Source organism: Peromyscus californicus, unplaced genomic scaffold (genome assembly GCF_007827085.1).
Source record: "Peromyscus californicus insignis strain IS unplaced genomic scaffold, ASM782708v3 Scaffold_21__1_contigs__length_65335640, whole genome shotgun sequence".
NCBI classification, from domain to species: domain Eukaryota; kingdom Metazoa; phylum Chordata; class Mammalia; order Rodentia; family Cricetidae; genus Peromyscus; species Peromyscus californicus.
The window spans coordinates 8,725,770-8,750,894 of record NW_026294514.1 but is presented as its reverse complement, the minus strand read 5'-3'; the positions used below and the strand labels follow the sequence as shown (position 1 = coordinate 8,750,894).

General features: G+C 46.0%; 1 protein-coding gene across 5 annotated transcripts in view; it reads left to right on the top strand.

Moving 5' to 3' along the window:
• Ankrd44 (ankyrin repeat domain 44) overlaps window positions 1-25,125 on the top strand; it is a 260,633-nt gene that overhangs the window by 80,283 nt on the left and 155,225 nt on the right. For 4 of the 5 annotated variants that reach the window (XM_052749463.1, XM_052749461.1, XM_052749464.1 and 1 more), the window contains exon 2: window positions 24,312-24,395. In XM_052749463.1, coding sequence (XP_052605423.1) covers window positions 24,312-24,395 — 84 coding nt within the window. Of the gene's footprint in view, window positions 1-4,749; window positions 5,799-24,311; window positions 24,396-25,125 lie in introns of those variants that run through there. The other variant, XM_052749465.1, reaches the window with a different exon arrangement.

Sequence of the window (25,125 nt, the reverse complement as noted above, 5' to 3'; positions counted from 1 at the left end):
AGGCAGGACCAAGCTCCTCCCCCCTGCATCAAGGCTGGGTGAGGCATCCCACTGCAGGGAATAGGTCCCAAGAAGCCATCTCATGTGCCGGGGACAGGTCCTGCTCCCACTGCTAGGGGCCCCACAAACAGACCAAGCTACATAACTGTAAAGTGACATTTTAAATTAATGCATACAATTCTATTATTTGAATGTGCTGTATTTTATTTCATGATCTCCATGAGACTGGATAGCTAAGAAGCTTCTAGTGTTTTTTTTTTTTTTCTAAAATAATTGTCATCCCAGTAACCTCTTAGTCAGAAAGCTTTGAGCTCTCAGCAAATTGTTCTCTTGCGGTAACTGCCCTTAAGAGGTATGAGAAGAATGTGGAGATGAGCACAGCTCATTGGAGGGCACGGCCAGCACCCCTCTGCCTTATTCTTTGACGCTTGTCTCTGAAGTGACTTTATTGCTTAATATGATCCTAAAATTCGCAGAGCATCAAAGAAGCCTAGCATAAAATATTCCATATTCTTAATGCTATTAATACACATACCTCTTGGAGTTGATGTAGTTGAGATATATGGCATTCTAAAAAAAGGAAAGAACAGGAGAAGGCTCTAATGTTGTTCACCCAAAACGTCTAATAAGCCAGGTCATTAGAGACATTAGAGTCGCCTTGTTGATAAAAACATGCAGTTGGCTTAAATTGGCCAGACCATGAGAGGCGGTCTCTCAGAGCTCAGCAGAGGACAGACTCAGTTGTGTTACTTGCTCAGAAACATTTTTAGGCTCATGTTTAGCACATAAGGCTGACGATGTGGTATGATAAGACTGCACGGAGCTCAAGTGTACTGTAAGCAGTGCTTAGAAGGAGTAGAGAAAATATTTACCCACACTCTGCTAATGAGCTGTTCTTTCTGTCATCTGATTAGGTGGATTTATTTTCGCTAAGGTTAAATGTGCTTAATATATTTAATAGAGATCTTGAAATAAAGTGTTGTAACTAATTAGGAAAAAAAAAGCCCCCCAAAATTCCTAGTGGACTTTCTGGAACAATCACCTCATGGATATTGTTTTGATTCCTCTTAGAAAAACTAGGAAAGTGATTGGAAGACGATGCCCCGAAACCTGACCCTGTGCCAAAAGCAGTACTATCTACATCAAGTTGCTTTCACAGACTGTCGGTGTGAGCAGATGAGTAATGCCTGCCTTTGGAAAGTTCTCCTTATCCACTGGGACCTCGTTTTGTGCAATGCACCGGGCTGTGCTTGCTAGAGGGCTTGCAGCTTACTGAATGACAGTGTTTCTAAGTCCCTTACAGGGTGTAGAAAGCTGATAGATTCAGTTGCCTTAAACACCCCACGGGAAGGGCTCACCTTGGCAGCCAACCCACTCTGTCTTCTTGAGGCCAGCACAGCCGGTTTGGCCTCCAGAGTTAAAGCACATTGCGATTTATTTGAGCACCAGTAAATAACTAGTTTGCATTTAGGGGTCTACTTGTATGAAGAATAGATGCATCTGGTCATTAGGAATCCACTTAGCTCTACATGCCATGTTCCTACTGTACTGAGATTGAGACCGACAGACCTGTGGAGTTGAGTATCCTTTTGTCTTTTACCTCGAGACACGTGGTCATTGAGTGATGGTTGGAGGTGTGTGTGTTCATCTTAATTTCTTATAGATGCTCCTGAATTCTTTGGAGCAAATCATGTATGATACAAAACACTGCCATCACTGGAATTTAGAATATTTACCTGTGTGGATGTTTTTCTGTGAGACCCTACAATGATCTTAGTGATTGATCATGTGTTTCAAAACTAGTGTGGAAGAGGTAGAGTGATGGAACGTGTTATTTTGAATGAACACAAGTGAGTTGGAATGAATCATGAGTAGAGAGTTACTGAGGACCTACTCTGTGTTGGAGTTAGGGGTGCAGTGGTAAATACTGTTGGGGGGACTTACAGTTTTGGTAGGTTCTTGAGACTATGCCTTTGTCTAAGCAGCAGTGGACTGAACAGGCAATCATTAAATCTATAGGAAGTGAGTTGTGGTGCAATTCCCCCTTATTCGGGCTTCTTAGATTGGGACTGTGTGATAAAAAACGGTTTCTTTGAGGCTTGCCCTCTGAAAATCGGTGTGGGGACAGCAGAGGCAGGTCTGACGGCAGCATGCTCTCAGTGGATCACTGCATGGTTTTGAACTCTTGGCTGTGGTCCTGCTAATCTCTAATCACTGCTGTCTTCTGGATCTAATGGACACCCCATTTTCTAACCCCCCTTTTCCAGGAGCTGCATTTCTGACAGACCCCTTTCCTACTCCTAAAGGGGTGGTAATAGAGGTATGCAAAGGGAGAGGGGAGAGAGAGGGGGAGAGAGGAGGAGAGCCCAGGAGGGAGGGAGAGAGAGAGAGGGAGGGGGAGAGAGGGAGAGAGGCCCAGGAAAACAAATCTCCATGTTGGAGAGTTTACTTGGATTACCAATTTTTCATCACTGGGGTACTGGTCACAGACCTGGAGAGAAGAGTAAAGTCACTGGGTCCCTTGTGTGTTCTCTGGCTCTTGTGGTTTGGGGCCTGTCGTCATTATAAACCATAGCTCAGGTGAAGGGAGTATGAGAAGAGGGCAAGGGAGAGACGGCCCAGTGTCTAGAAGAACCACAAAATGCCTGACCCTCGAGTCAGGAGCACCAAGAGAACAGCTGACCCTTGCTGCAGCTGGACCAGCTCCCCAATAAAGACATGGAGACTTATTATTAATTATGAATGCCTGGCATTAGCCGAGGCTTGTCCCTTTTAACTTAGCTCTTTTGACTTAATTTAACCTGTTTCTATTCATCTATGTTTTGCCTCGGGCCTTTTTACCTGTCTTTCATTGTGTATGTCTTACTTTCCTGCTTCCTCCGTGTCTGTCTGTCTGGCCCCTGGTGTCTCCCTGGTGTCTTCTGGCATCTCTTTTTCTTTTTCCCTCTTGAATCTAAATTCCTACTTACTCTCCCCGCCCGGAAGTTCCACCTATACCTCCTCCCTTGCTATGGGCCGTTCAGCTTTTTATCAGACCAATCAGGTGCCTTAAGCAGGCAAGGTAAAACAGCAACACATCTTGACATAATTGCACAAATGCAACACATCTTTGCATTAGTTACACAAATATTCTGCCACACCTAGCCTCACGGGAGGGATGAGATGCAAGGAATATGCTCAGAGAGAGGGCCTGGGGTTCACACAGCCCTTTGTCTCTTAGCACACAGGGCACCTTAGAGGTCCCAAGTGGTGGAAGGAGGTCTGTGTATCCCCCAGATGGGCAGGGTGGGATCAGCTCACAGGCGCATGCTCTCAGCAACACTGCCCTCAGCGGACGCCTCCCTGGATATTTACTGCTCCCTCGGTGGCGGCAGGAGCATGTTTGCACTGCTGTCTCTCACTCCATGCTCAGCTTCAGTTTCTGACCTGTCTGAGGCAGACCAACTACATATTTGTCGTGCTTCTCTCCAGCTCGCTAGGCACTGTCATGGCTCTGTTCATCTGCTCTCCCCCTTGAGAGCAGCCGGGGAATCCAGGAGGTATTTTCAAGCCAGCTCCGGTGAATGATTTAGCTGAAGTATGATGCCTACTAAAACGTGTTTGCTTTGGTTGCCTGTGAGTTTCAGATTTATCCTGTTCTTTGGGTATATTTGTATAAGTAATTAGGAGTTTTTGTCGAGCTGGGTGTGGTGGTGCAGGCCTTTAATCCTAGCACCCGGGAGGCAGAGGCAGGTGGATCTCTGTGAATTCGAGGCCAGTCTGGTCTACAGAGCAAGTTCCAGGACAGCCAGGGCTACACAGAGAAACTCTGTCTTAAAAAAAAAAAAAAAGAGTTTTTGTATAGTCAGAGTTAGGGTCTTAAGGTCCATAAAAATTTGATCCATTTGAAAAACTGCCCAGAACATCTTGCTTTTTCATGTCTGAAAAGCCATGAACATGTGAATCCCAGGCAAGAAAATGAATTGCATTCACGACTCCCTTGAGCAGCCCAGAGGGTTGCCTCTAAGAATATTGTCTGTTAAGTCTACTTTGCCTTTATTCTAAATGTCTATTTTTCACATAGCCAAATGGATGACTCATACTGTGCTCTGAGAGAGTCAGGCAAGCAGCTCAGACAAAACAGGTCACTTACATGGGGTTCAGGGTTATTATTCTCCACGGTTACCATTATCACCGTTGAAAGCACTGGATGAGAACTATTATCGGAAGGTCAGGTGCCTGGTGTGAGGCCTGGCTTAGCTTTGCCCGCTCATCTCCCCCCTGGGAACTGATCCCCATATTTGGACATTATAACTTAACTTATCCCCACTCATGGGTGGGAGAAGGAGGAGGTGGTGGTGGTGGAGGATGGATAGCTTAGTCTTCCCAGAACCAGGGAGAAGCCAGTCAGCCATTGCTTAGGTCTCCACTCGTGCTGGGAGGATGTGGCTGGCTGTCCCCTGATACCAAGCATTCACCTGGAGGGCACCTGTGCACAGGCTGAGGTCCCACTGTGGCTTTGAGGGTTTTGTTTTCTTCCGTGAAGTTAGTTAGAAGATACCTAAAATATTGAACAAATCTTGTATGTATGTCTTTGAGCATTTGGAGCAGAGATACCTTGAGTTAAGCAATGACTGTATCCAGGAAAGGTGACTCACCAATGTGGGTGTGTTCTCTGGGATTTTGGACCAATGGCAGTGATTTGAGCCGGTGTGGTAAGAGCAGTGCTCCAGGAGAGAAATGGACATGACGAAGGCAGTTTCACCTACTGCATTTTTCCTCTGGCTGGCCGCTTTGATTCTGGAATGATGAAAGGTCAGAGGAGTCATCCGAGAGGTCACAAAAATAGCAGTCGCTTCTAAGGGAGCGGCAGCTCCACCTGCCGCGGCAGCCTGGCAGCCTCAGCTGCTTCACAGCGGGCCGGCGGCTCGGACGCTGGGGTGGAGTGAAGGAATGAGAATGCTTGGCTGCCCTTGGACAACAGGGACTGTGAGGGCATCCCGGACCCACCCGTCAATCGTGATGGACACTGGGTGGAATCCTCAGAGATGGGGGCAGCTTTCGGACACCTCTGCCTGCCTCAGAACCCCGGCTTTCTGGTTGCTTGTTCTAGATCAGTTTCTGGGTAAACTTGTCCTCTTAACTCCTAGTTATTGTCCCTGGTACAACCAGAAAAATTTCCATTTGATTCAGTGCAAGGCCACATTTCAGAAGCTTTCGGTAATTTTTGAATTTATTGGTTTAATTTCCACGCCACTTAAAAGCAGTTATTTCTGCCTGAGGAATGATGAGTTTAGGATGCAGGCAGGTTCTTCTTACTTTCTGTGAGTGAAACAGGACAAGAGCATATAACCCTCTTAGATGATGGATGTTAGGAACCCAATTCTGAAGAGTACCGACTACCTGATTATGTGGTCCTGATGCTTGAGGATCCTCGGAGAACTGTTGGTGGAGAAGCCAGATCCTCACTTCATTATTCATCGCACAATCAACCAGTGAACTTCTTGTGTATCATTTAATACTTTTGAAATGACTTTTCCGGACATCTGTTATTTAGAAGCAGACCAATAGAACGGGCTCCATGGTGCTTGCTTTTGGCTGTCCTGTATGTCTAGCCTGAGCAGAGGACCTGCTGATAAAAAGGACTGTAAGACGACAGCATTCCTCAGCGGATGAACAAATGAATGAATGTACGTCATCGCTGCCGTCGAGCATCTGCCCTGTTACTGCCTATGAGTGGAGTGTCACCACCGAGCTGACTTACCGCCACAGCAGTCCCCGTGTGGGTTTTCCTGCCTCTAGTACGGCTTGGCTAGCTGGTATGTTCTACCATAATCTGGATATGTCGTTCTCTTGGGATGAGCCTTACATGCACGCTTCCCGTTTGTTTGAGAAAAGTGACGAAGACTCGGCATAGCACGCGAGGTGCCCCAGCTCTGCCCTGTCTTCCTGGCTGTCTCTCCCCTTATCACTTCTCTCGTGAAACCCTGCGCCCTGGCACTCGGGTCTGCTTGTGGTTCCCTAATGTGTTAAGATCCCTCTGACCACTGTTTCCTCCCCAGCCTGGAGCCCTTCATCTCTTGTCCGCTGGGGCCTCAGTTCAACACAGGCATACCCAGAAGCCCTTCCGCTGTGACACAGCTGGGTGGGAGCCCCTCTTCTTGGAGCTCCCCCTCCCCCCAAGTGAGATGCCATTGCTTCTACGCTTCCTCCTCAGATACAGAGGCTGGGGACCGTCCTGGTAATCCACCCGGCACACTGGCACATTAAGGCGCTGGTGACATGTTGTTTGAATGGGTAGGAAGAAGAACATAGTTCTGGTGAACCTGTATGAGCTACGAGGTCCAAAAGACCTTTGTAAAAGATCATGGTGGCAGAGATCCTGGGCCATCCTTAAACTCCCCATCTTAGATATCCCTCCAGGAACCAGGGTCAGACTTTACCTCTGGTCTGGCTGATCTCGTTATCAGGTGTGTTTAATCTGTGCGGTGCACATGGCTGCGTGCAGCCAAGTATAGCTGTTACTGTGGTCTAACAAAGTCAAAGCTTAGTTAAAACATATGCTTTTGAGATTGTTTAAAAAAAACATGATCATGTGGTTCTCAAGCATAAACTTTGTAGATGACGTCACTGTGTCCCAGCATACCAAGGCTGGAGACGTCCGTGAGCTGTGAAGACCACAGTGAGATAATGTAAGAAACCCTTAGCTCAGCACCCGTCGCGAACTCCAGGAATTCATTCTTCCCTTCCTCGGTTCTTTCTGCCTCCTTTACCTGCCACAGCAGGGCAGTGAAACCGTCGGGCAGGATCTTGGAGATTTCCTCTGTCAGAGCCTGAGTGCTAGCAGGCCGCTGAGGTACTGTCGAGCCGTGTTGGTTCTGGGAGGGAGACCAGACATCTAGTTTTTAAATTTTCCAAATTTCTGATTCGTAAACACAGTCGAGAGCACTTGGTGTCATCCAACTTTTGGCTCAGATCGGGAATCCTGGTTGTTAGACTTCGCTGGACCGCCTCAAGGGCGGCAGCCATTACATCCTCTGTCCTCTGTTGGATACCTGCTCTCTAGTTAGAAAACACACCCCATAGACTGTGTCTGGGTGTGCCCTCCTCCTGGAGGGAAGCAGCCCCCTTCCCCAACCTCCTACTTACCCATTTTTTTCCTTTCTGATATTCGAAGTGACTACCATAGCCTTTCAAAGTCGCTCCCCCCCACCACCCTCCCCCCCATCCCAGGGTAAATACTCTTGTTCTGTAAACCAGAACTTAACAACTGGCGCCTGTGGGCTACATCTGCTCTAAAGATGTATTTTGTTTGGCCCGTGGCATTTGAAACATATTGAATAAATTGCCAACTTTGTAAAAATCGGGGCCTTTTACTGAAGATTCTGAAGCACCAGGGCCCCAGCCCCAGCTTTGGTCAGGGTGGGCTTCCCCCGGCTACTGTGGCCTCAGCCTCTAGTGCTGGCAGGGTGTGCTGCTGGAGTCCTCTTGCCTTGTGGTTTTAGGTTCCTTGTTATTTATTCTCTTTATCTTTCCAGGCTAAGCTCCAGAGTGTCAAGAGGTACCTCTTCTAAAAATGTTTCAGTTTATATTCTGAAGTATTTGATAATGATTTTACAATAAAAGTCGTATTATTATGGGCTCGGGAGATGGCTCACTGGGTTGGTCAAAAGCAATACAACAGGAGGTTGATCCACATCTGCACGAAGCCAGCTGGGTAGAGTCCAGCTCTAACCTCAGCCCAGGGATACTTAAGGGATCAACTTAAACATTCTGCACAATGCATGGAAACTTCTGTGTTTTTTATAGTATGGCAAAGCACACCTTGCATGCCGCTTGAGCAATTTCAAAGGTACTGCACAGTGTCGGTCAGCACATTCGGCTGTTATCATTATCTGCTTCCCAAGCATTTCGTCACTACAGAAGGGAACCCTGTGTTCATTCAACAGCCACTTCCCCGTCCCTCTTATTTCCAGCCCCGAGTAACCATGAGTCTGCTTTTTCTTGCTGTGGATTTGCCTAGTTTCAGTACTTCACATAGATGGAATCAGGCAACAGTGTAGCCCTTTGTGTCTGGTTTCTTTTACTTAGAATAAAATAGTCCAAGTTCATTCATGTTGCCACCTCCAACATCATGCACTGTATTCTCTTATGGATGAGTCCATCGTGTGACTGTGCTGTATTTTGTTTATTTATTCGTTGGTTGATATTAATTAATGGACTCCTGTTGTTTCTACTGCTTAGCTACAGTGCCTAGTGTTGCTGTGAACATATATGTACGCGTTTCTGTTCAAACACTCGTTTTCAATTCTTTGGGTTATGTAGGAGGGAAATTTCCAGGTCCCATGATAATTCTGTGTTTTACGTGCTGAGGGACTACCCGCCTATCTTCCACAGCAGCTACATTGTTCTTAGCCCCAGTCAACATTGCCCATCTCCTCACATTCTCCCCTCCCCCCGCCCGGTGCTTGCTGTTTGTCCATCTGCTGTTTCCTTGTTTTATTTTAGCCATTAATATTTAGTGGTATCTCACCAGGGCTTGGATTTGCCTTCTCTAACACCCAGTGACTGATGGGCCTTTTCATGTGCTGTTTGGGGTTTGTGTGTTCTGGTTATTTAGTAACTTTCTCAGCTCTCACATTTGTGCTATCACCGATAGTGTTATCATGAACAATCTGAAACAAAAATAGTCTGACCATCTCTTTGAAGTGGAACTTGGGGTTGTAGGTGCAACTTTTCCCAGGTGTTTACGAGAGGATCAGCCTGCACATCACGTGGATACAGATTCGTCACTGGGAGTTCTTAAAGTGCCGATGCAGGAGTTCACTTCATGGGACTCACTGGGGTGGACCCTGTTTCCTAGGGGATTTTGGTAGGCAATCTCACCTAGTTGTTGGCTAGGAATTTTCTGTATTTATGTCTCGAAAAAAGAGACATTTTAGGACCTTGCACAACTGGCCCACTACTTTGTTGTGACCAGTTCTGAGCATAAGGGTTCTGCTGCTTTCCGGGTTGTGGGTGACAGGCCAGTGACCCTGATGCCCTGCCGATGTGAGCTTCTCTCACCAAGCTTCTTTCTCCTCATGGGTTCTTTCCTCATAAAATCAGACCTTCCCTCATTCTCACTGTTAGGGAGTTAGCCATTTTGAACCCACATTTTCTAGTGAGGAATCAAGCCATGTGACTTGTCCTCAGCAACCTAATGCCCTAGTGAATGAAGTCAGACAAAAGCCAGGTCTCTAGGTTCTCAGATAATTTTTTTTCATTTCCCTCCTGGCCTTGCATCCACAATCTTGATTTGTCATGATTCAAGAAGCAGACCGTTGTCACGCAGTGCCAAATGTACTCGGAGCTAGCTCCAAGTGGGAACAGGCCCCCACATGTCTGGGCAGGCCATTTCCATCACATACTTGCTTTTATTGCCTTTGGCCAAGCCTAGTTCTGTCCCTGGTACTAGGAAGGCAGCCAAATCCCCCTGAGTCAGAACAAGGGGACCGTGATCTCAAAATAACCATAATTATATTGCACATTTTAAGGTGCTAGAATATTGTACACTGACTGGATAATAATTTATGAATTTTGATGTTAAGTAAGTTTAGTATAGCTTCCCAAATCTAGTCTCAATGTGTAAGGACACTAGCAGAGTCTTCTTCCCACCTCTGTTAGGGGTAATAGGACGTTGGTGAAGAGAGAGTGTGGAGTCACCAGGAAAGGAGTGACCTCAGTTACGGCCCATGGGACCATGGGAGGCCTAAGGACCATATCACCCTGATACGAGGTCTTGGATCTCCATCTTTGTGATTGACCCTGCTGCAGAGGTCAAGGGCAGTCGTGGTTTTTGTTTTTGTTTTTTTTTTTTAAATTCTATCACTAAATAGAAGCAACATCAATTGGACTCAACTTAAACTCAACTCATTGTCCTTGTTTTCTGCAGTTGGACTTTCAAACTTGGTGTTCAGCTTAGCATCCTGGAAGTGAATTTGTTTTAAATGTTTAAAATATGCTCAAAACCAACTTTGGAATGGTCAGGTTAAAAAAAAAAAAGAGAGACTCCTAGAAGTCTCTGTGGATCTCTGTCTTTGAGAGATCACGCACAGTACTTCACACACGTTTGTTCTGTTTGTGGAACTCCTCACAGAGACATCCCTGTTAGTGTCGGCATAATGTGCTCTCAGCATATACACTGAGCTCTCAAAGTATACTTGCCAAAAATATGATCGAGTTTAAAGCACATTATTGAATACGAAGCTAAATGAATTCGGACATGTTATAAACATAATTGCAGCATCGAGGGGAGGCTCAACACTGGGGTGACCGCCCACACCAACATTTTCATAGAGTTTTTGCTATCAGAAGGACTTAGCTGTGTGTGCTGACACATGCCTGTAATCCCAGCACTGGGGAGGTGGAGGCAGAAGGATCAGAAGTTCAAGGCCAGCTTCAGCTACCTAACAAGTTTGAGGCCAACCTGGGCTGTCTACATGAGACTCTGTCTCAAAAACAAACCAGAAAGAAAAAGGAAAGCAAAGGATCTAGTGTTTTGGTTAAATTGTATCCATCCAAGCTTCAGCATTGCTTTCCCCATGATATTCCTGTTATTTTTTCAATGGACAGGGACAGCGTGAATGATTGCTCACAGTAGTATGTGTGAGTGTGCACATGTGTTCACACTGCATGCTGTTCAGCAGTGACTAGAGTGAGCCACAGGAAAGATGGGGATGAAAGACCTGGAGGGTATTCCCAAGCGTGTGCTGCCGAAATCACGTGTTACATCATTGTCAGTGTGATGCTGTGGGCAGCTAAACCTGGCTTCCTTTCTGTCTTTAAGGTGTTGTGTGGAACTGAGGGTCATGTGAGAGGATAGTGCTTGGAAACCCAGGGACTTGGAGAGCGTACACACATGTTGACACCAGCCCTGTACCATCGCTCCTTCATCATCCCCAAACACATTCCCCTCGTTAGTGTGCTCGAGCCCATTCTAGGTCTTGTTCCTGTTGCCTCCTCCACAGACTGACTTCTGTGCTGTCCTGGTCCCTCCCCCCAAACTAGAGAGCGCTCCTGGGATGCTTGCCCAGAGGGGACCTCTCTGAGCTCTCTGCAGTCTGTCTTTGTGCAGAAAGAAGGCTGGCAGCGCTTGCCTCAGGTCTGGAGAACTCTGGAGCACTGTCTTGCACATTTGCGTTGTCTGCGTGGGGCAGGCTTATTTCCCCGGCTATGTTTGGCACTCTCTGAAGAGTGGACCATGCTATACATTTCTGTACTGTATTTTATAAAAAGAGCATACTGTAGGTATTGAGAAAATGCCTTCAGCTCTGTAACGGTTCTTTGTGCAATGCATGATCAGGCTATGTTATGCTATATCTACATGCATGCTATGTTATGATATATCTACATGCAATGCATGGCCAGGCTATGTTATGATCTATCTACATGCAATACATGGCCAGGCTATGTTATGATCTATCTGCACTGCAGAACACTAGGTAGATATAAAGAAATTATCCTGTTTCTAAACTGGGAGATAACCTCAGTACGTTGTTATTCTTACAGATTTCAAGAGAGGGACGCAGTAAAATCCCATTTTAGTGATAATTCCATATCATATGTATTGGTATTTTTGTGTACAACAGAAGCATCCCAGAAAATTGTCAAGAGTACATATTAGCCTATTATCATCTGTGGTGGGAAAGGTTAAGTTTTTTTCTTTATCTGTCTTTGTATTATTGCAACAAGGAAATTACTTAAGATGTAACCTAGCAAACACAAGAGAAAGAGATGATGCTTGACAGTTTTGTTGCCCCCTTTCTCGGCATCTTTTTCCTTCTGGTTTTGAAGCTGCATGATGCGGGGGAGGGGGGAGACCGAATTTTATCCTCTGATTAAGTTTTGAGTTGGGGACTAAATATAGAGAAGGATAATACTTTAATTTTTGGTCCGTTAGCTTACAGCATGAAGATACCCTTCTTTGTTATTCAAACCTGGACTGAGCAGGAATACTCAAACCGACAGCCACCAGGCTGTGTCTTTGTGGTGGTGCTGGAGATGACTAACAGGTTGTGCAGATGTGGGCTGTGCTACCTTCAGACCCGCAGCAGCTTCCGGTCTCAGAGCTGAGTGTAGTACATGCAGCTAGCCACTGGCTTCCTCCAGCAGAGCAGCTCGAAGCAGCTGTGCAGCACTCCCACCACTGAGGGGCTGGCTACTGCGGAGAGCCCTGCACCTTGCAGACAGCGAGTCCTTAGGGCCCCAGCCTGGCTGCTCATGCCGCTCTGAAGGTGTGAGGAGCACATCTACCTGTTAGACCTGCAGACTGGCCGCAGGAAGACCCTGTTTCCTCGCTTAGTTGAGGAGGACTCCATCCCCATGAACCCTGTTTCCTCACATAGTTGAGGAGGACCCCATCCCCGTGAACCCTGTTTCCTCGCTTAGTTGAGGAGGACCCCATCCCCATGAACCCTGTTTCCTCACATAGTTGAGGAGGACCCCATCCCCGTGAACCCTGTTTCCTCACATAGTTGAGGAGGACCCCATCCCCGTGAACCCTGTTTCCTCGCTTAGTTGAGGAGGACCCCATCCCCGTGAACCCTGTTTCCTCGCTTAGTTGAGGAGGACCCCATCCCCGTGAACTCACACCCAAACTGGTACTGTTGTCTCCTGGCTTGTGACACTTTTCTTCTAATTTATCCCACGAACTACCAGGGTGATTTTTTGGAAACACAACTCTTTTTGTTTTAAGACAAAGTCTCATATAGCCCAGGCTGGCCTCAAACTTATCTATGTAGCCAAGGATAACTCAGAACCCCCAATCCTTTGCCTTCACTTTCCAAGTGCTGAGGTTGTAGGTGTATACTACCATGTCTGGCTCTGACATACAATTCCTTTTTATTTTTATTAAAATACTTTATTTTTATGTGTGTATACGTACTTGTGCCTGCTTGTGTGTATATACGTGATGTTTAGACAGTGTCTGTGGAGGTCAGAAGAGGGTGTCAGACCCCCTGGAACAGGAGGGATAGGCAGCTGTGAGCTGTCTGATGTGGGAGCTGGCAATCAAATGTGGGTCCTCTACGAGAGCAGCAATTGCTCTTACTGCTGAGTTGTCTCTCCCGCCCCTAAAGCACAGTTCTTAAGTCACCCCACTGCAAAAACAGATGAGCTCCCCAATTCTTCAGAAGAGAGTCCGGATTTATCAGCCAGGACCAGAGGCCCACTGTGATCTGATCCCCATTGACTTCTTACCCTCCTTCCTCTCCCTCCCAGTCCATGGAGCAAAACTGTTCCTTCTCTTCCTTCAGCCTGCTCACACTCTTCAGAACTCGAAAGGCCGTTCCTTACCCTTTGCCCACCCCCATCTTAGGCCCTCGCCAACCTTCAGTCTTTACTTCAAAGGCTGCATCTTTGAGCAGGCCAGACAGTTCCTCTCTCAGCTTCATGTACCATTCATTCGAGCTGTGTATACTGCGGGCTTCCTGCTCCATGTTGGGGGTTCTCTCAAGGAAGGGCTGACGATGGTATCTCAGTGTCTGCATTTCCTATGCGTGGTACATTTCTCATGCTCAATAAATCATTGTGGGCTAGAACTGAAATGGTTGTCTGAAATGTGCTTGGCTAACGTTTAGAAAACATTCCTTATCTGTAGTTGGGTGGATAGTATTTAGGGAAATAAAGTAAATATGAACTGGGCCAGTGTCTTTGAAAGGAAATAAGATATGCCTGTGTGCTTCTGTAAGATTTCCCATTTCCCATAGCCACTGTTTTTCAGCCCTGTAGGCTCCTCTCTCTTCCTGTTGTCTTATCACTTCCTTTGGACATCCATCAATGAATGCTCTTGCCATGATTTTGGCTGGAGAAGTCAAAAATGGTTCCCAGAAGACCACATGGAGGGATCTTAGATCTGAGTTCTTAGAGACGTTCCTGGCCTTGTGGGTAGCAGTGATTGCAGGCACTGACTGACCCAGGCTGTTGATCTGAAAGTGGTCAGGACACCAAGGTAAGTGACACTGGTTTGCACATGTCGCTAGCCCTCCATCTGTGGAGACACAGTGAGAGCTGAATGGCTATCTCCCTTCCCTAAAACGCTCATGGAATCCAAAGAGAAAAATCTACAGATGAGGAGGAAGACAGGGCTTAAGAGAAACTAGTTGCAGCTTTGGATGCAAGCTTTGGGAAGGGTTGATGGTGGGAAGATTGGCTGGTTGGTGCTTTCAAAGAGTTTAGTTTATAACAGATTTCAGACAGCTCTGTTTGGAGTTTCTCAGAATCATGATTGACTTAATTTCACCAAGTCCACATTCTTCAGAGGTGGTGCTTGTAGCCACCCCCTCCCCAGTCAGCAACAGATTAATTCCATCCTGACGAATGACTTTTTTTCCCCCTACATGGTGATCTTATTGTTTTTAATACCACTCAAATTGCCGCCAAAATTATAACTGCTAATGTGACCATCATGAGGAAAGTATACCACGATAATAGGCCATTTTATGGCATACAATTTTACAAAGGAACACTTTAAAACTTATTGCCCTTCTGTGATAAGGGAGATGTGTTAGATATTAACAAGTCATATTTTAGACCCTCCAATTGAAAACTGCTTTATGTCTCTGAGCAAAGAGATTTTGCTGAGTGTGCTATAACCCAAACTGTCATCTTTGGACCATATGGTTGCACCCCCTCCTCCACTACCACAAAGATCTCTGAAATGGCTTGCCTTGTTACCATGCGAACCGAGGATGCTCTAAGGTACAGTTGTAGAAAGAATGTAAGGAAAACAGTTAGGAAATGAAACCTCTAAACAAATTTGTGAAACAGGAAACCCAATCACACGTCATTGTTCTGTTTGCCTCTAAGAATATGCCGATTTAAATGTTCTGTACGTACTATTCTCTCGGGTCCATTGTGTCCTTGCTTAAAAGGCTTTAAAGGTTGCATGTGTGTGTGTGTGTGTGTGTGTGTGTGTGTGTGTGTGTGTACAAGTGTGCCGTGGGGCATGTGTGAAGGTCAGAGACAACTCACAGGGGTCAGTTCTCCCCTTCCATCAAGTGGGCTCCAGGGAGGAACAAAGAGCATCCGGCTTCTTGGCAAGCGCCTTTATCTGCGGAGCCATCTCCCCGGCCCCAGCTCTCTTTAAAAGTTCTCTCCCCAACAACTATTTAATTAACTTAAGCTAAGGTTTAGATTTGATCTCCAGCCATTTGAAACTAGACAGAGTGAAGAAGAAAAAAAAGATTCGAGTAGTTGGCAGCGGATCCCGATGAAAATATGGTCCTTGGCAAAGCGTGTCTGCCTTGTTTTGTTTTTCTTTGCTCTTTATGGATGTGGCCTATTTTTGAAATGTTATGATTTCAGTTCGGTGCTCAAGTGACAAGGCTGATGGAATAGCTCACACAGGCAGAGGTTCTGTGTCTGTGCGTCCGTCCGGTGGGGCGGGAGTGCTCTGGAGCTAAAGGAAGTAAACTTGATTTCACCTGGAAACGTTCGTGTCTTGGGGCAGGGGCTCTGGGCTATATATAAAGAGAGAAGGAAAGTAGCCAAGATGCTGAGCCCAGCTTGTAGCCAGGAATAGAGCAAGCTTCAGAGTTGAAGACCATGGCAGTGGTTTCCACTGAATCCCTGTAGGTCACACTCGGGAGCCTGTCCCAAAGGAGACCAGAAAGCCCCTCCCTGTGGTGGCTTGAATTGACAGCTGCCGTCCCACTGGGTCTCGGACTTCGGAGTGTCCTCCAGTGAGAAGCACATGCTGTGGCCAGAGCACATGCTTGCGGAAGCTCCATGCCTTTCTCTTGCTCAAGACCTGGGTTCCTGTGTGTCCACAGATAGGTTAAAACTCCTTTTTGCTGGCACAGTGTTTCCCCCGGCCAGTCACTCTTCTGAGAGCTTTCTTCCTAGTCATCCTTCACAGACTACCTAAAGCCCCCTCCTTCATCTTTCTGATGACACGTATCTACACACGTCTCTATCTTGCTTTCTGACTTTGAGTAAATGTGTTGTATTGTTTGCTTTTTAAAAAGTAGTTATATCGGAAATAAAACCTTTGAATCTGTATAGAGCTACTGTGTAGTGTGACTAGCCACACATCGTAGAGACTGTGTTCATCATCTGTTGCTTCTTATCCTTAGCAGGCCGTTAGGTATTTAATATTTGACTGGGCACAGTGGCTCACACCTATAATCCTAGCATGCAGGAGGACAACTGAGAATTATAGGCCAGTTTGAGTTACAGAGTAAGTTCCAGACCATCCTGAGCTATATAGCAAGACCCTGCCTCAAACAAACAAACAAATGAATACCCCCAAGCAGAAACAAAAGTGAAAACAAGATTGGGGGGTATGTGGAAATTGAGGCTGAATGCCTGATCTTAGGCTGTCTGATATGACGTGAAAGATATGTCCTATATCACCACCATATGGCATATGAGATGAGGCTCTGAACAGGCAGAATTAGGAAAATATGTTTTCCCTTGGTTTCCCGATAGCATGCAAATTGTTCCCTCAAAGATCGAAACAGGGCGGTCATTTCCTTTGTGACCATGTGATCAACTAAGAATATTCTAACTACACATGTGTTTGCTAACTTTCAGTGTTAAGATTAGTTTCCTGGCCGGGTGGTGGTGGCGCACGCCTTTAATCCCAGCACTCGGGAGGCAGAGGCAGGCGGATCTCTGTGAGTTCGAGGCCAGCCTAGTCTCCAAAGCGAGTTCCAGGAAAGGCGCAAAGCTACACAGAGAAACCCTGTCTCGAAAAACCAAAAAAAAAAAAAAAAAAAAAAAAGAGATTAGTTTCCAGTCCTATCAAACGGGGATGAGTACATGGCACAGTTTAAAATTAGCACGTGTCAAATCTACAAAAGAAGGGACTCATTAGGTCATTTTCACACGTGTCCATAATGCTCTTTGCTCATTGTCATCTGTGCGCGTGACACAGTTTTATCAAGGAGAGGATGTATTGTTTTAATAAGTTGCTATTATTTAGTTTTTGTAAGTTAAATTTCATACAGAAGAGCTCTGTGACATTCTTGAGGCTGCCCGGTGCAACTAAGGTCAATTCAGGCAATTGGATTTCTGCCATCTCCCAGGAGGAAGAGCCCTTCTGCTTCAGAGATGCTATTGCATGGGTTAGGACCCCAATCTGACGGTTCGCTCTGCAGCTGTTACTATTATTACTATTATTATTTATTATTATCTGTACCTGTGCATGGAAATCAGAGGACAGATTTTGGGAGTCTTTAAGTCATGGATTTCAGAGATCAGACTCAAATTCAGGTCTTCTGGCTTGCTCCGTCATCTCTCTGGACACAATAGGAATCCCTGATTTCATGGCAGGAACACTAGACATCTGCTTCCTATGGAGGTGTTGAGTATATATGCAATTCCTTGAATGTATCTTGTAAAATGGTTACTGTAAAGTAAGTTCATCCTACAGATGAGGACACTCTGCTTAGTCCCAGGTCAACCAGCTTTACAGCGGCTGTCTTCCTACTGTGGTAAAAGAGCGATTAGAGGTCAGGAACATCAGGATTGCCTCAGGCTTCGGTTGAACTGATCTGTGATTTCATCATTTCTTTTTGCCTAACCTCTCCTTTCATGTTTTTCTGAGACTAGTAGCAAAGTTGACATATCTGGACTTCATTTTATCTCGGGTTATCTGTCCCCTGGGGAACATGAGTGGCCTCAGAGGGCAGAGCAGAGGCCGTGGTGGAGCTCAGAAGGCAGAGGCCAGCAGAGGATGGGAACATTCCCTAGCTTGGCAATTCGTCCTTAAAACCCACTGCCAGGCCACTGCCTCTGTGTTGTTGTCATTCTGGAAAGGTTAGGTAATAAATTAACTCTATCCAATTTCTGATTAAGTGTATTTCGTTTTTCATTCTGTTTAAGTAGAGGGGGATTCCTACTGTCACTTGGAATTTTTATGCCTTTTCTGCTTCTTTTTGGTAAATAATTAGGAATATTATAAACATTGACTTTGTTACATGTCCTGTAGAAACTTTCTCTCCCCTTCCCTTTCTTCCTTCCTGTGGGTGCGTGTGTGTGTGTGTGTGTGTGTGTGTGTGTGTGTGTTCACATTTATGTGCGTGTGTGTATGTGGGCATATACTGGAGGATGGCGTTGTTATCACTCCTCAAACACAGTCCACCCCTTTATTTCTCTGGAGACAAGATCTTAGAACTGGCCAAGTAGGTTAGGCTGGCTGACCCCTGACCCCAGCACTGCTTTTTTTTTTGGAAGTGGAGTCTGATGATTGAAATAGTCACTTCACTGTGTCCCCAGCCTTCATTAATTAATGAATCAATTTAGAGACAGGTACTTGCTGTATCCCATGCTGCCCCAGAACTCATACTCTTCTCCCACTACCTCCCAAGATGACCCAAGTGCCTGGATTGCAGGTGTGAGCCACCACACCCAGCCAAGAGGCATTTTCCAACACTCTGCCTCACTCCCTAATTAAAAATAATGTTTATGAGGACTAAGTGTATTCTGTCTGGTTCTTACGGTGCTTAAGGGAAACAGCTTTGATTTTTATGATCATCATTACCTTTCTGTGATGGGGTGAACTTCTGACTAAAGATGATCCACAGTCAGGAAACATTCAGCAGCATCCTTGCTGGACATCACACAGCAGGACCGGCATGAAGAAAAAAAACAGCAAGCTTTGTTCATTAAATCAGGTGACTCGAACGCATTTTTGTTATCCTTTTGCAAAAATGCAATCTCTGCCTCATAAGAAAACCAGTTGCTGCTTAATTAAGTGTTCCGGCTTACTCATAGGGGCTGGTTGCTTCGTATGGCCAGACTGTTGCAGTGTTAGCTGTTAGGTACATGTTCCCATCCTGCATGAATGACGCACGGTGCCCAGAATGCTCAAGTATAGACAGATGTTTAGGAACATCACTGCTTCCTCTTGGTTATCTATTGATTCCAGGATCCATTCCTTATTGGAATGCAAGATGCTTGCATGCAAGATGCAGGATGCTAACATTTGGGGTTTAGTTACCCGATCTAGTCAGAGAAAGACAAGCGATGAGTCCGGGATGTGGAGCACAAAGCTAGGGCATCTTCTCCATGTGTTTGGATCTGGTAGCCCTGGCTCCAGTCCCTGGCCTCAGCGACATTCTGTCCCTCTGCTTCTCATTCAGGGTCTGCTTAGTAACGAGCCTGCAGCCGACCAAGGGGAGGCAAAGTGGGGTTAGCAGAAGTCTCGTTAGTGGTTTCCGTAGCGCACATGATTTGTTGTTGTTCTGAGGACTGGACCCTCATGGGTGTCACGTAAGTAGTCTACCAGTGGGCTACGGCCCAGCCCCAAGCTTATCAGTTTTGTTTTTAATCTTTTTTTCTGTTAGTTGCTCTGATTGAACCCAAGATGAAATACATTTTCCCAGCCGTCTGGGACTTTATTCTTAAATGGATAGCGTGACTGATGTCATGACTAACATAATTTTAATGGAACTGAGAGAATTGAATCGTGTTTTTCATTTCTGTCCATGTTGATGTATGTATGTGTTCATGTCTGTACACGTGTACTCTAGTGCCCCTGGAGGCCAGAGTTTGGCATCCAGTGGCTTCTTTATCACTTTTCACTTTACATTTTTGTTTTATTTTATTTTGAGACAGGATTTCTCTGTTATGAAGCCCTGGCTGTCTTGGAACTCACTATATAGACCAGGCTGGCCTTGAACTCACAGAGATCCACCTCCTCTGTTTCCTGAGTGCTGGGATTAAAGGCTTTGCCAACACCCCATCCTCCACCTTGTTTTTTGAGACAGGGTCTCTCCCTGAACCTGGAGCTCATTGATTAAGCGAGGCTGGCTGGCTAGTGACTGTGGATCCGCCTGTCTCTACTTCACTGCCTCCAGCACTGGGGTTACAGATAGGCCACTGTGCCTAGTTTTACCTGAGTCCTCTGGATCTGAAATCAAGTCCTCATGCTCGTGTGGCAACTACTTTATCAGCTGAGCCATGTCCTCAGTCCTGTGAATTGTGTTTTCAAATAATGAAAATGACATTTTTGATCATAGAATTTGTTCCGTTAGCTCTGTCTTTGTTTCCTAAAACAGTAGGCTCATGGCTCAGTAGGAAAGCTGGGTTAAAAAAAAAAATATTGTTTGATCCTTTTCTTTCTTCTTTACCTTTTTTTTTTTTTTTGGATGTGTACATGGTGTGTGTGTGTGTGTGTGTGTGTGTGTGTGTGTGTGTGTGTGTGTGTGTGTGTGTGTGTGTGTGTGTGTGTGTACATGTTTGCTTCCTACTAAGACCTTTCTTAGAAGCTGAAGTGGACCTGTAACTACTCCTCCTTAATTATAGGACCTGAACATTGATAGGAAAACAAATTACTATCTTGCGCCCCCTAGTGGACTTGCAATCCTACTTCAGAGTTTGAGACTACTGTCTTGAAGGTTTTACCTTTAGAAATGAAGGGTTTTTCTGGTTTGTTTTCCAAGGCTTCGAATAAAAAAAGAAAAAAAAAAAAAGGAAAGAAAAACACTGTACTTGGGTGAAAGAGTTGTGAATAGGGAAAGTGGCTTTCTGCTGAGTCTTTGCTTTTTTTATGTTTGCTATGGAACTCACAACGGCCGTCAAATACGAGGAGCCCGTGGATGGGCTCTGCTGCCCTTATAGGCCAAGTATGGTCAGCCTGGCAGTCAGTCACCTCTAAATGAGGCAGGCCTCCCTTCCCGGAAAGATGGAATGGATGGAAGTTGAGGACGAGTCCCATCCACTTGGGAAGTGTCCGGCTGCTTTCCGAGTCCACTCCGGGGGCTGTGCCAGCATTCACAGCCCACGGCAAGCATTGGTGGTCCAAAGCTGCCAAGGTGCAAGGAAAATTCTAGTAATAGAAGTGGAAATGACTGCGCTGTCTCTTAAAATTCCCCCCTTTTCCCTGTTACCGTTTTTAACAATTTGACCCTTGTTATGAGTGGGTTTGCTGAATTCTGCACAGCCCAGCCTTATATTGCCATACTTGTACTGAGATGTGCTGGGTTTAAAAAGAATACAGTAGTTTCTCCTTGTCTGCAGGGTATGTATTCCACGAATCCCAGTGAGTGCCTAAAACAGCAGACGGCACCACACTCAGTGTGTATTATGCTTTTAAATCGTGTGCATACACACCTCCTTATGATACCCTTTGATTTATAGGTTAACAGTAATAATCAGTAATCAAATAAAGCAGTTATACTGTAATGAAATTGCTGTCACCACTATTGTTGTGCTTTGGGGCCATTGATAAGGGATACTTGAGCACAGCGACAATTGAACTGATAGCTGAGGTGGTACCTGAGTGACTGATGGGCACTTTTGCGGGGAGTGGGAGGTGTCTGTAAGTGAATTAACACGTGTCTCTATGCATGTGTGTCCAAGCACAGATATGTACGTGCATGGTGCATGTATGCGCGGTTGTGCGTGTGTGGATGTGTGGATTCCACAGCAGCATAGGAGGACAAAAGGCTCAGCTCTTCCTGTGGAATCCAGGAGACCTGTGTCTGACCTGTGCAGCTCTGAGCACAGCCGGGCCCAGGGCCGCTGGGAAGCTCGACACACCTCCGTGTGCTTGGAGACTGCTCTGGCATCCTTCCCTGGCATCTGCGGCAGGCAGGGAGCCTCTCTTTGGGAACATTCCACTCATGACTTGGGAGGCTTGCCTCCCTTGAGGAGCCTGAGCACTTAATGAATCCTACAGTGTCTCTGCCTGCATTCCTTGCGCTCATGAGTGAGAGGCCCCGTGCAATCGCTCCCCGCGTTCCCGTGCCACCGCATCACGCATCACCGCATGACCACTGGTGCCGTCAAGCCTGGGTTGGGCCTGCACCTTAGAATCTGAGCTTGTCAGCTTGTCAGCAGTGTGAAAAGATGAGTGTGATCCTGCCGCCGCCGGAGACTTGGTTATCAGAAAGGCAGCAGGAAGGGGAAAGGACTCTGTTTCTGTAGAGCCACCAGCTAAGACTGGACTGGTAGAACGCTTCTCTTTTTTTCTAAACCATCTTTTTTTGATGTTTAGTGGTTGACAACGTGAAAAGCTATCTCTGTACCTTGGCATATAGCAGGATTGAGAGATGAGTGCGTAGGAAAGAGGCATGTTTGTCCATTTGCTGACATGACTGGGGGAGGGGTTATTTATGGACAGATTCATGGCAGGTGTAAACATTTACCTGCAATTTGATATGCTTTATATGTTATGCTATCTCAAGGACTCTTGGTATATCTTACTGGTAATGTTTATATTGGTCGCCCAAACTAACACTAACCAACATCGAAACCAAAAGGAGAGTTGAGGCGATCCTACAGTGTGAGGACCTGAGTTAGAATTCCCTTGTAAAACCTGGGCATGGTAGCATGCGTCTGTAACCCCAGAAGACTGTGGGGTGGGAGGCAGGGGCGAGGGCATCCCCAGGAGTGTGTGGGCTGGCTGGTCTGCTGGGAGCAGCATTGACAACTAAGAGACTGTCTCAGTCACGGTGGGATGAGAGGGTCAACACTCAAGGTTGTCTTCTGACCTCCATGTGTGTGCCTCCACTCATGTGCATGCACAGATTTAAAAAATATCCCAAATTTGTAAGAAAGCCTGGGCTACAGAACACTCTGTCTCGAAAAAGCAAATCAAACAAACAAAAAAATCCTATGGCAAAGATAATGTCGGGGGGAGAGAAGCAAGAGGAAGGTTTTTAGGGGAGAAATGAGGACTAAGACTTCCAAATGAAAGGAGAGATGGAGGTGGATGAAGCCAGTGAGGTTAGCGTTCGCTGCCAACTTCAAAGAGTTAGGTGGTGACTTATTGAAAATCCAGATTCATGGCCCCCTTCTCTAGATAAACTCAACCAGAACCCCGAGGAAAGGGGCTCAGGGATCTTATTTAATAAGCATCTCAGTTGATTCTCATGCTGAGTCAAACTTGGGATGCCGCTGTCATCCAGTTAGGACTAAAACATTTCCAAAAGCTGTAAGTAAATGCCTATCTGTAGTTTGCCAAGATTTGAAGATTAGGGAGAAAAGAGGTTGATTATTCCATATTGACACCATTAAACATTTTCTTATTTGAAAACATTATTTATGTAGAGGTGAATGACCTCAGAGAGCTTTCTCCTCTGAGGGGAGTGGCCAGTGATGACTCTGCTCACGCCCAGATTCCCTATGGAAAAAACGGTCTCCGCGTGCAGCTGGGAAATGGTGGATCTGGCTGTGAAGATCCTTTACCTTGTGGGGCAAGCCCAGCCTCAGCGCTAGCCGCCATTTGCTCTCCTTTATCCCACACTCCACTGGTTTACCAGTTAGCGATGGTTTCTGGCTGGCAGGTTCTATGCCTATCCACCCCTTCGCACACCTTCTCTTTAGGATGGAGTGCCCTTCCTCCTCCACCTGTAAATGCACACTCAGTTGTTACGGTGCCTTCCTCCAAGCTCTTTGGCTACCCCGTCCTTACCCTCCTCACACCCTGTGGAGCTCACTGCCCCTGCAGCTGGGTCTTTATCACACTTTACAGCTCCTTCTGCTGTGTAAGAGGGTCTCCTTGATGCCCACCCCTTGTTCTCTAACTAGGCTTTGTTATATCTTGTTTGTGGATGTAATCATCGTAAAACAGTCAGTGCCTGCCGGCTAAAGCTATGAAAGCATCTGGGAACGACTGCACGGTGTTTTCAAAGGTTGGCCAACAAGTGTTTAGGTCATAATCTTCCTCCATAAAGGCCCTGTCTTGGAGGTGAGGGCAATCTGGCTGCAGGATCTGTCTGTCATGCCGTTGATGGCCAGGGTTGATTCGGCTGATCTGGCTTGTGAGGTGTGTGTTTCCTTCCTTCCTGTTCCATATGCATCCCTTGCAAAGCTGTGCATTTGGTTGGATGAGGACGTAGGACCAGTCTTCTGTTGAGGGTCCAGGAGTAGCCGTGATCCCCTGCTAGAACCTCCCAACAAGGTCTCAAGGGCCCTGTCTCCAGTGACTTTCAGAGTTACACTTCAACATTCGCATCGGGAGTGATAAGGTCTAGTCCATAACAGGGGCTGACTATAGAAATCCTGTGTTTGGTCGTATCCTCATCAGGGACTTTAAGGGTCTATCAGGGACACTTTGAATTGTGGGAGATTTTCTTATTCTACTTTATTTTAGTTCATAGCCCCAAACAGTGACTGTGTTTTATGGCTTTCAGGTTGTATTGAAGTTATTTCTTTATTATGTAAATATCTCCCCAACTAGACTCCTCTGTGAATGTAGCCCAGGTCTTATTTATTTTTGCCTGCTCCTTGATAATTCTTGAATAAACTTAGAGGGAACAGATCTCCTTTTTGCTGTCTGCATGTGAATGCAAACCTATATATTAGTAACGGTCCTAAATCTCGGTCTCTTGTTTTTGCAGCCACCGCTGGTCCAGGCCATCTTCAGTGGTGATCCAGAAGAGATTCGCATGCTCATCCACAAGACCGAAGATGTGAACGCACTGGTAAGAGATGCCATGGCTGAGCAGGTCCTCTTCTGGGGCAAGCAAGGGCTCGCTGACATTTTCTGTGCTGTGGACCTCTGTAGTACAGAGAAGCCTGGGCTGCTTTTTAGACTACTGTTTTAAAAACCCAATGCAGTGAAACTCTAGGGTTAGACTAAATCAAGAACATTGAAATAGAGTTGTAAAAATTTAAAGGACCAAGGACTGAAGAAGTCATCACTCTTTGGGGCACTACTTGCCTCGGACACACAAGGCCTGTGTTGGACCCTCAGCACTATGCAAAAAAGAAAAAAAAAACCAATGTAGGATACAGTAATATGTATGCTTAAAATGACTTTATTCTAACCAACTCATAAATTAAAGCATCACACAGTAGTTTAAGGAACCACGTAAGCACTTCCCCAGCTGTAAACCCTATACCTCTCTGCGAACTTTTCTACAGTTAGAAAGACCATTCTGAAGCTTAGGGTATTATACTTTCCCTGTCAATCACACTCATTCACTTTTCCACCACAGAAAAAGCAAAAACTGTGACTGAGTTGAGGCTGGAAGGAAAAACCCTACTTTATATCCCATCCATATACTCTCAAGACACAGCAACAGATCTGACAGTGGACTGGATATAAAGAGTGGCCAGCATCGCATTCTGAGTGACCTGCACCCCTCTCGTGTGTTAGGAGCATGTCTGTGATTTCCCCTGGTGACAGTGTCGGCCTGACCACGGCCACTC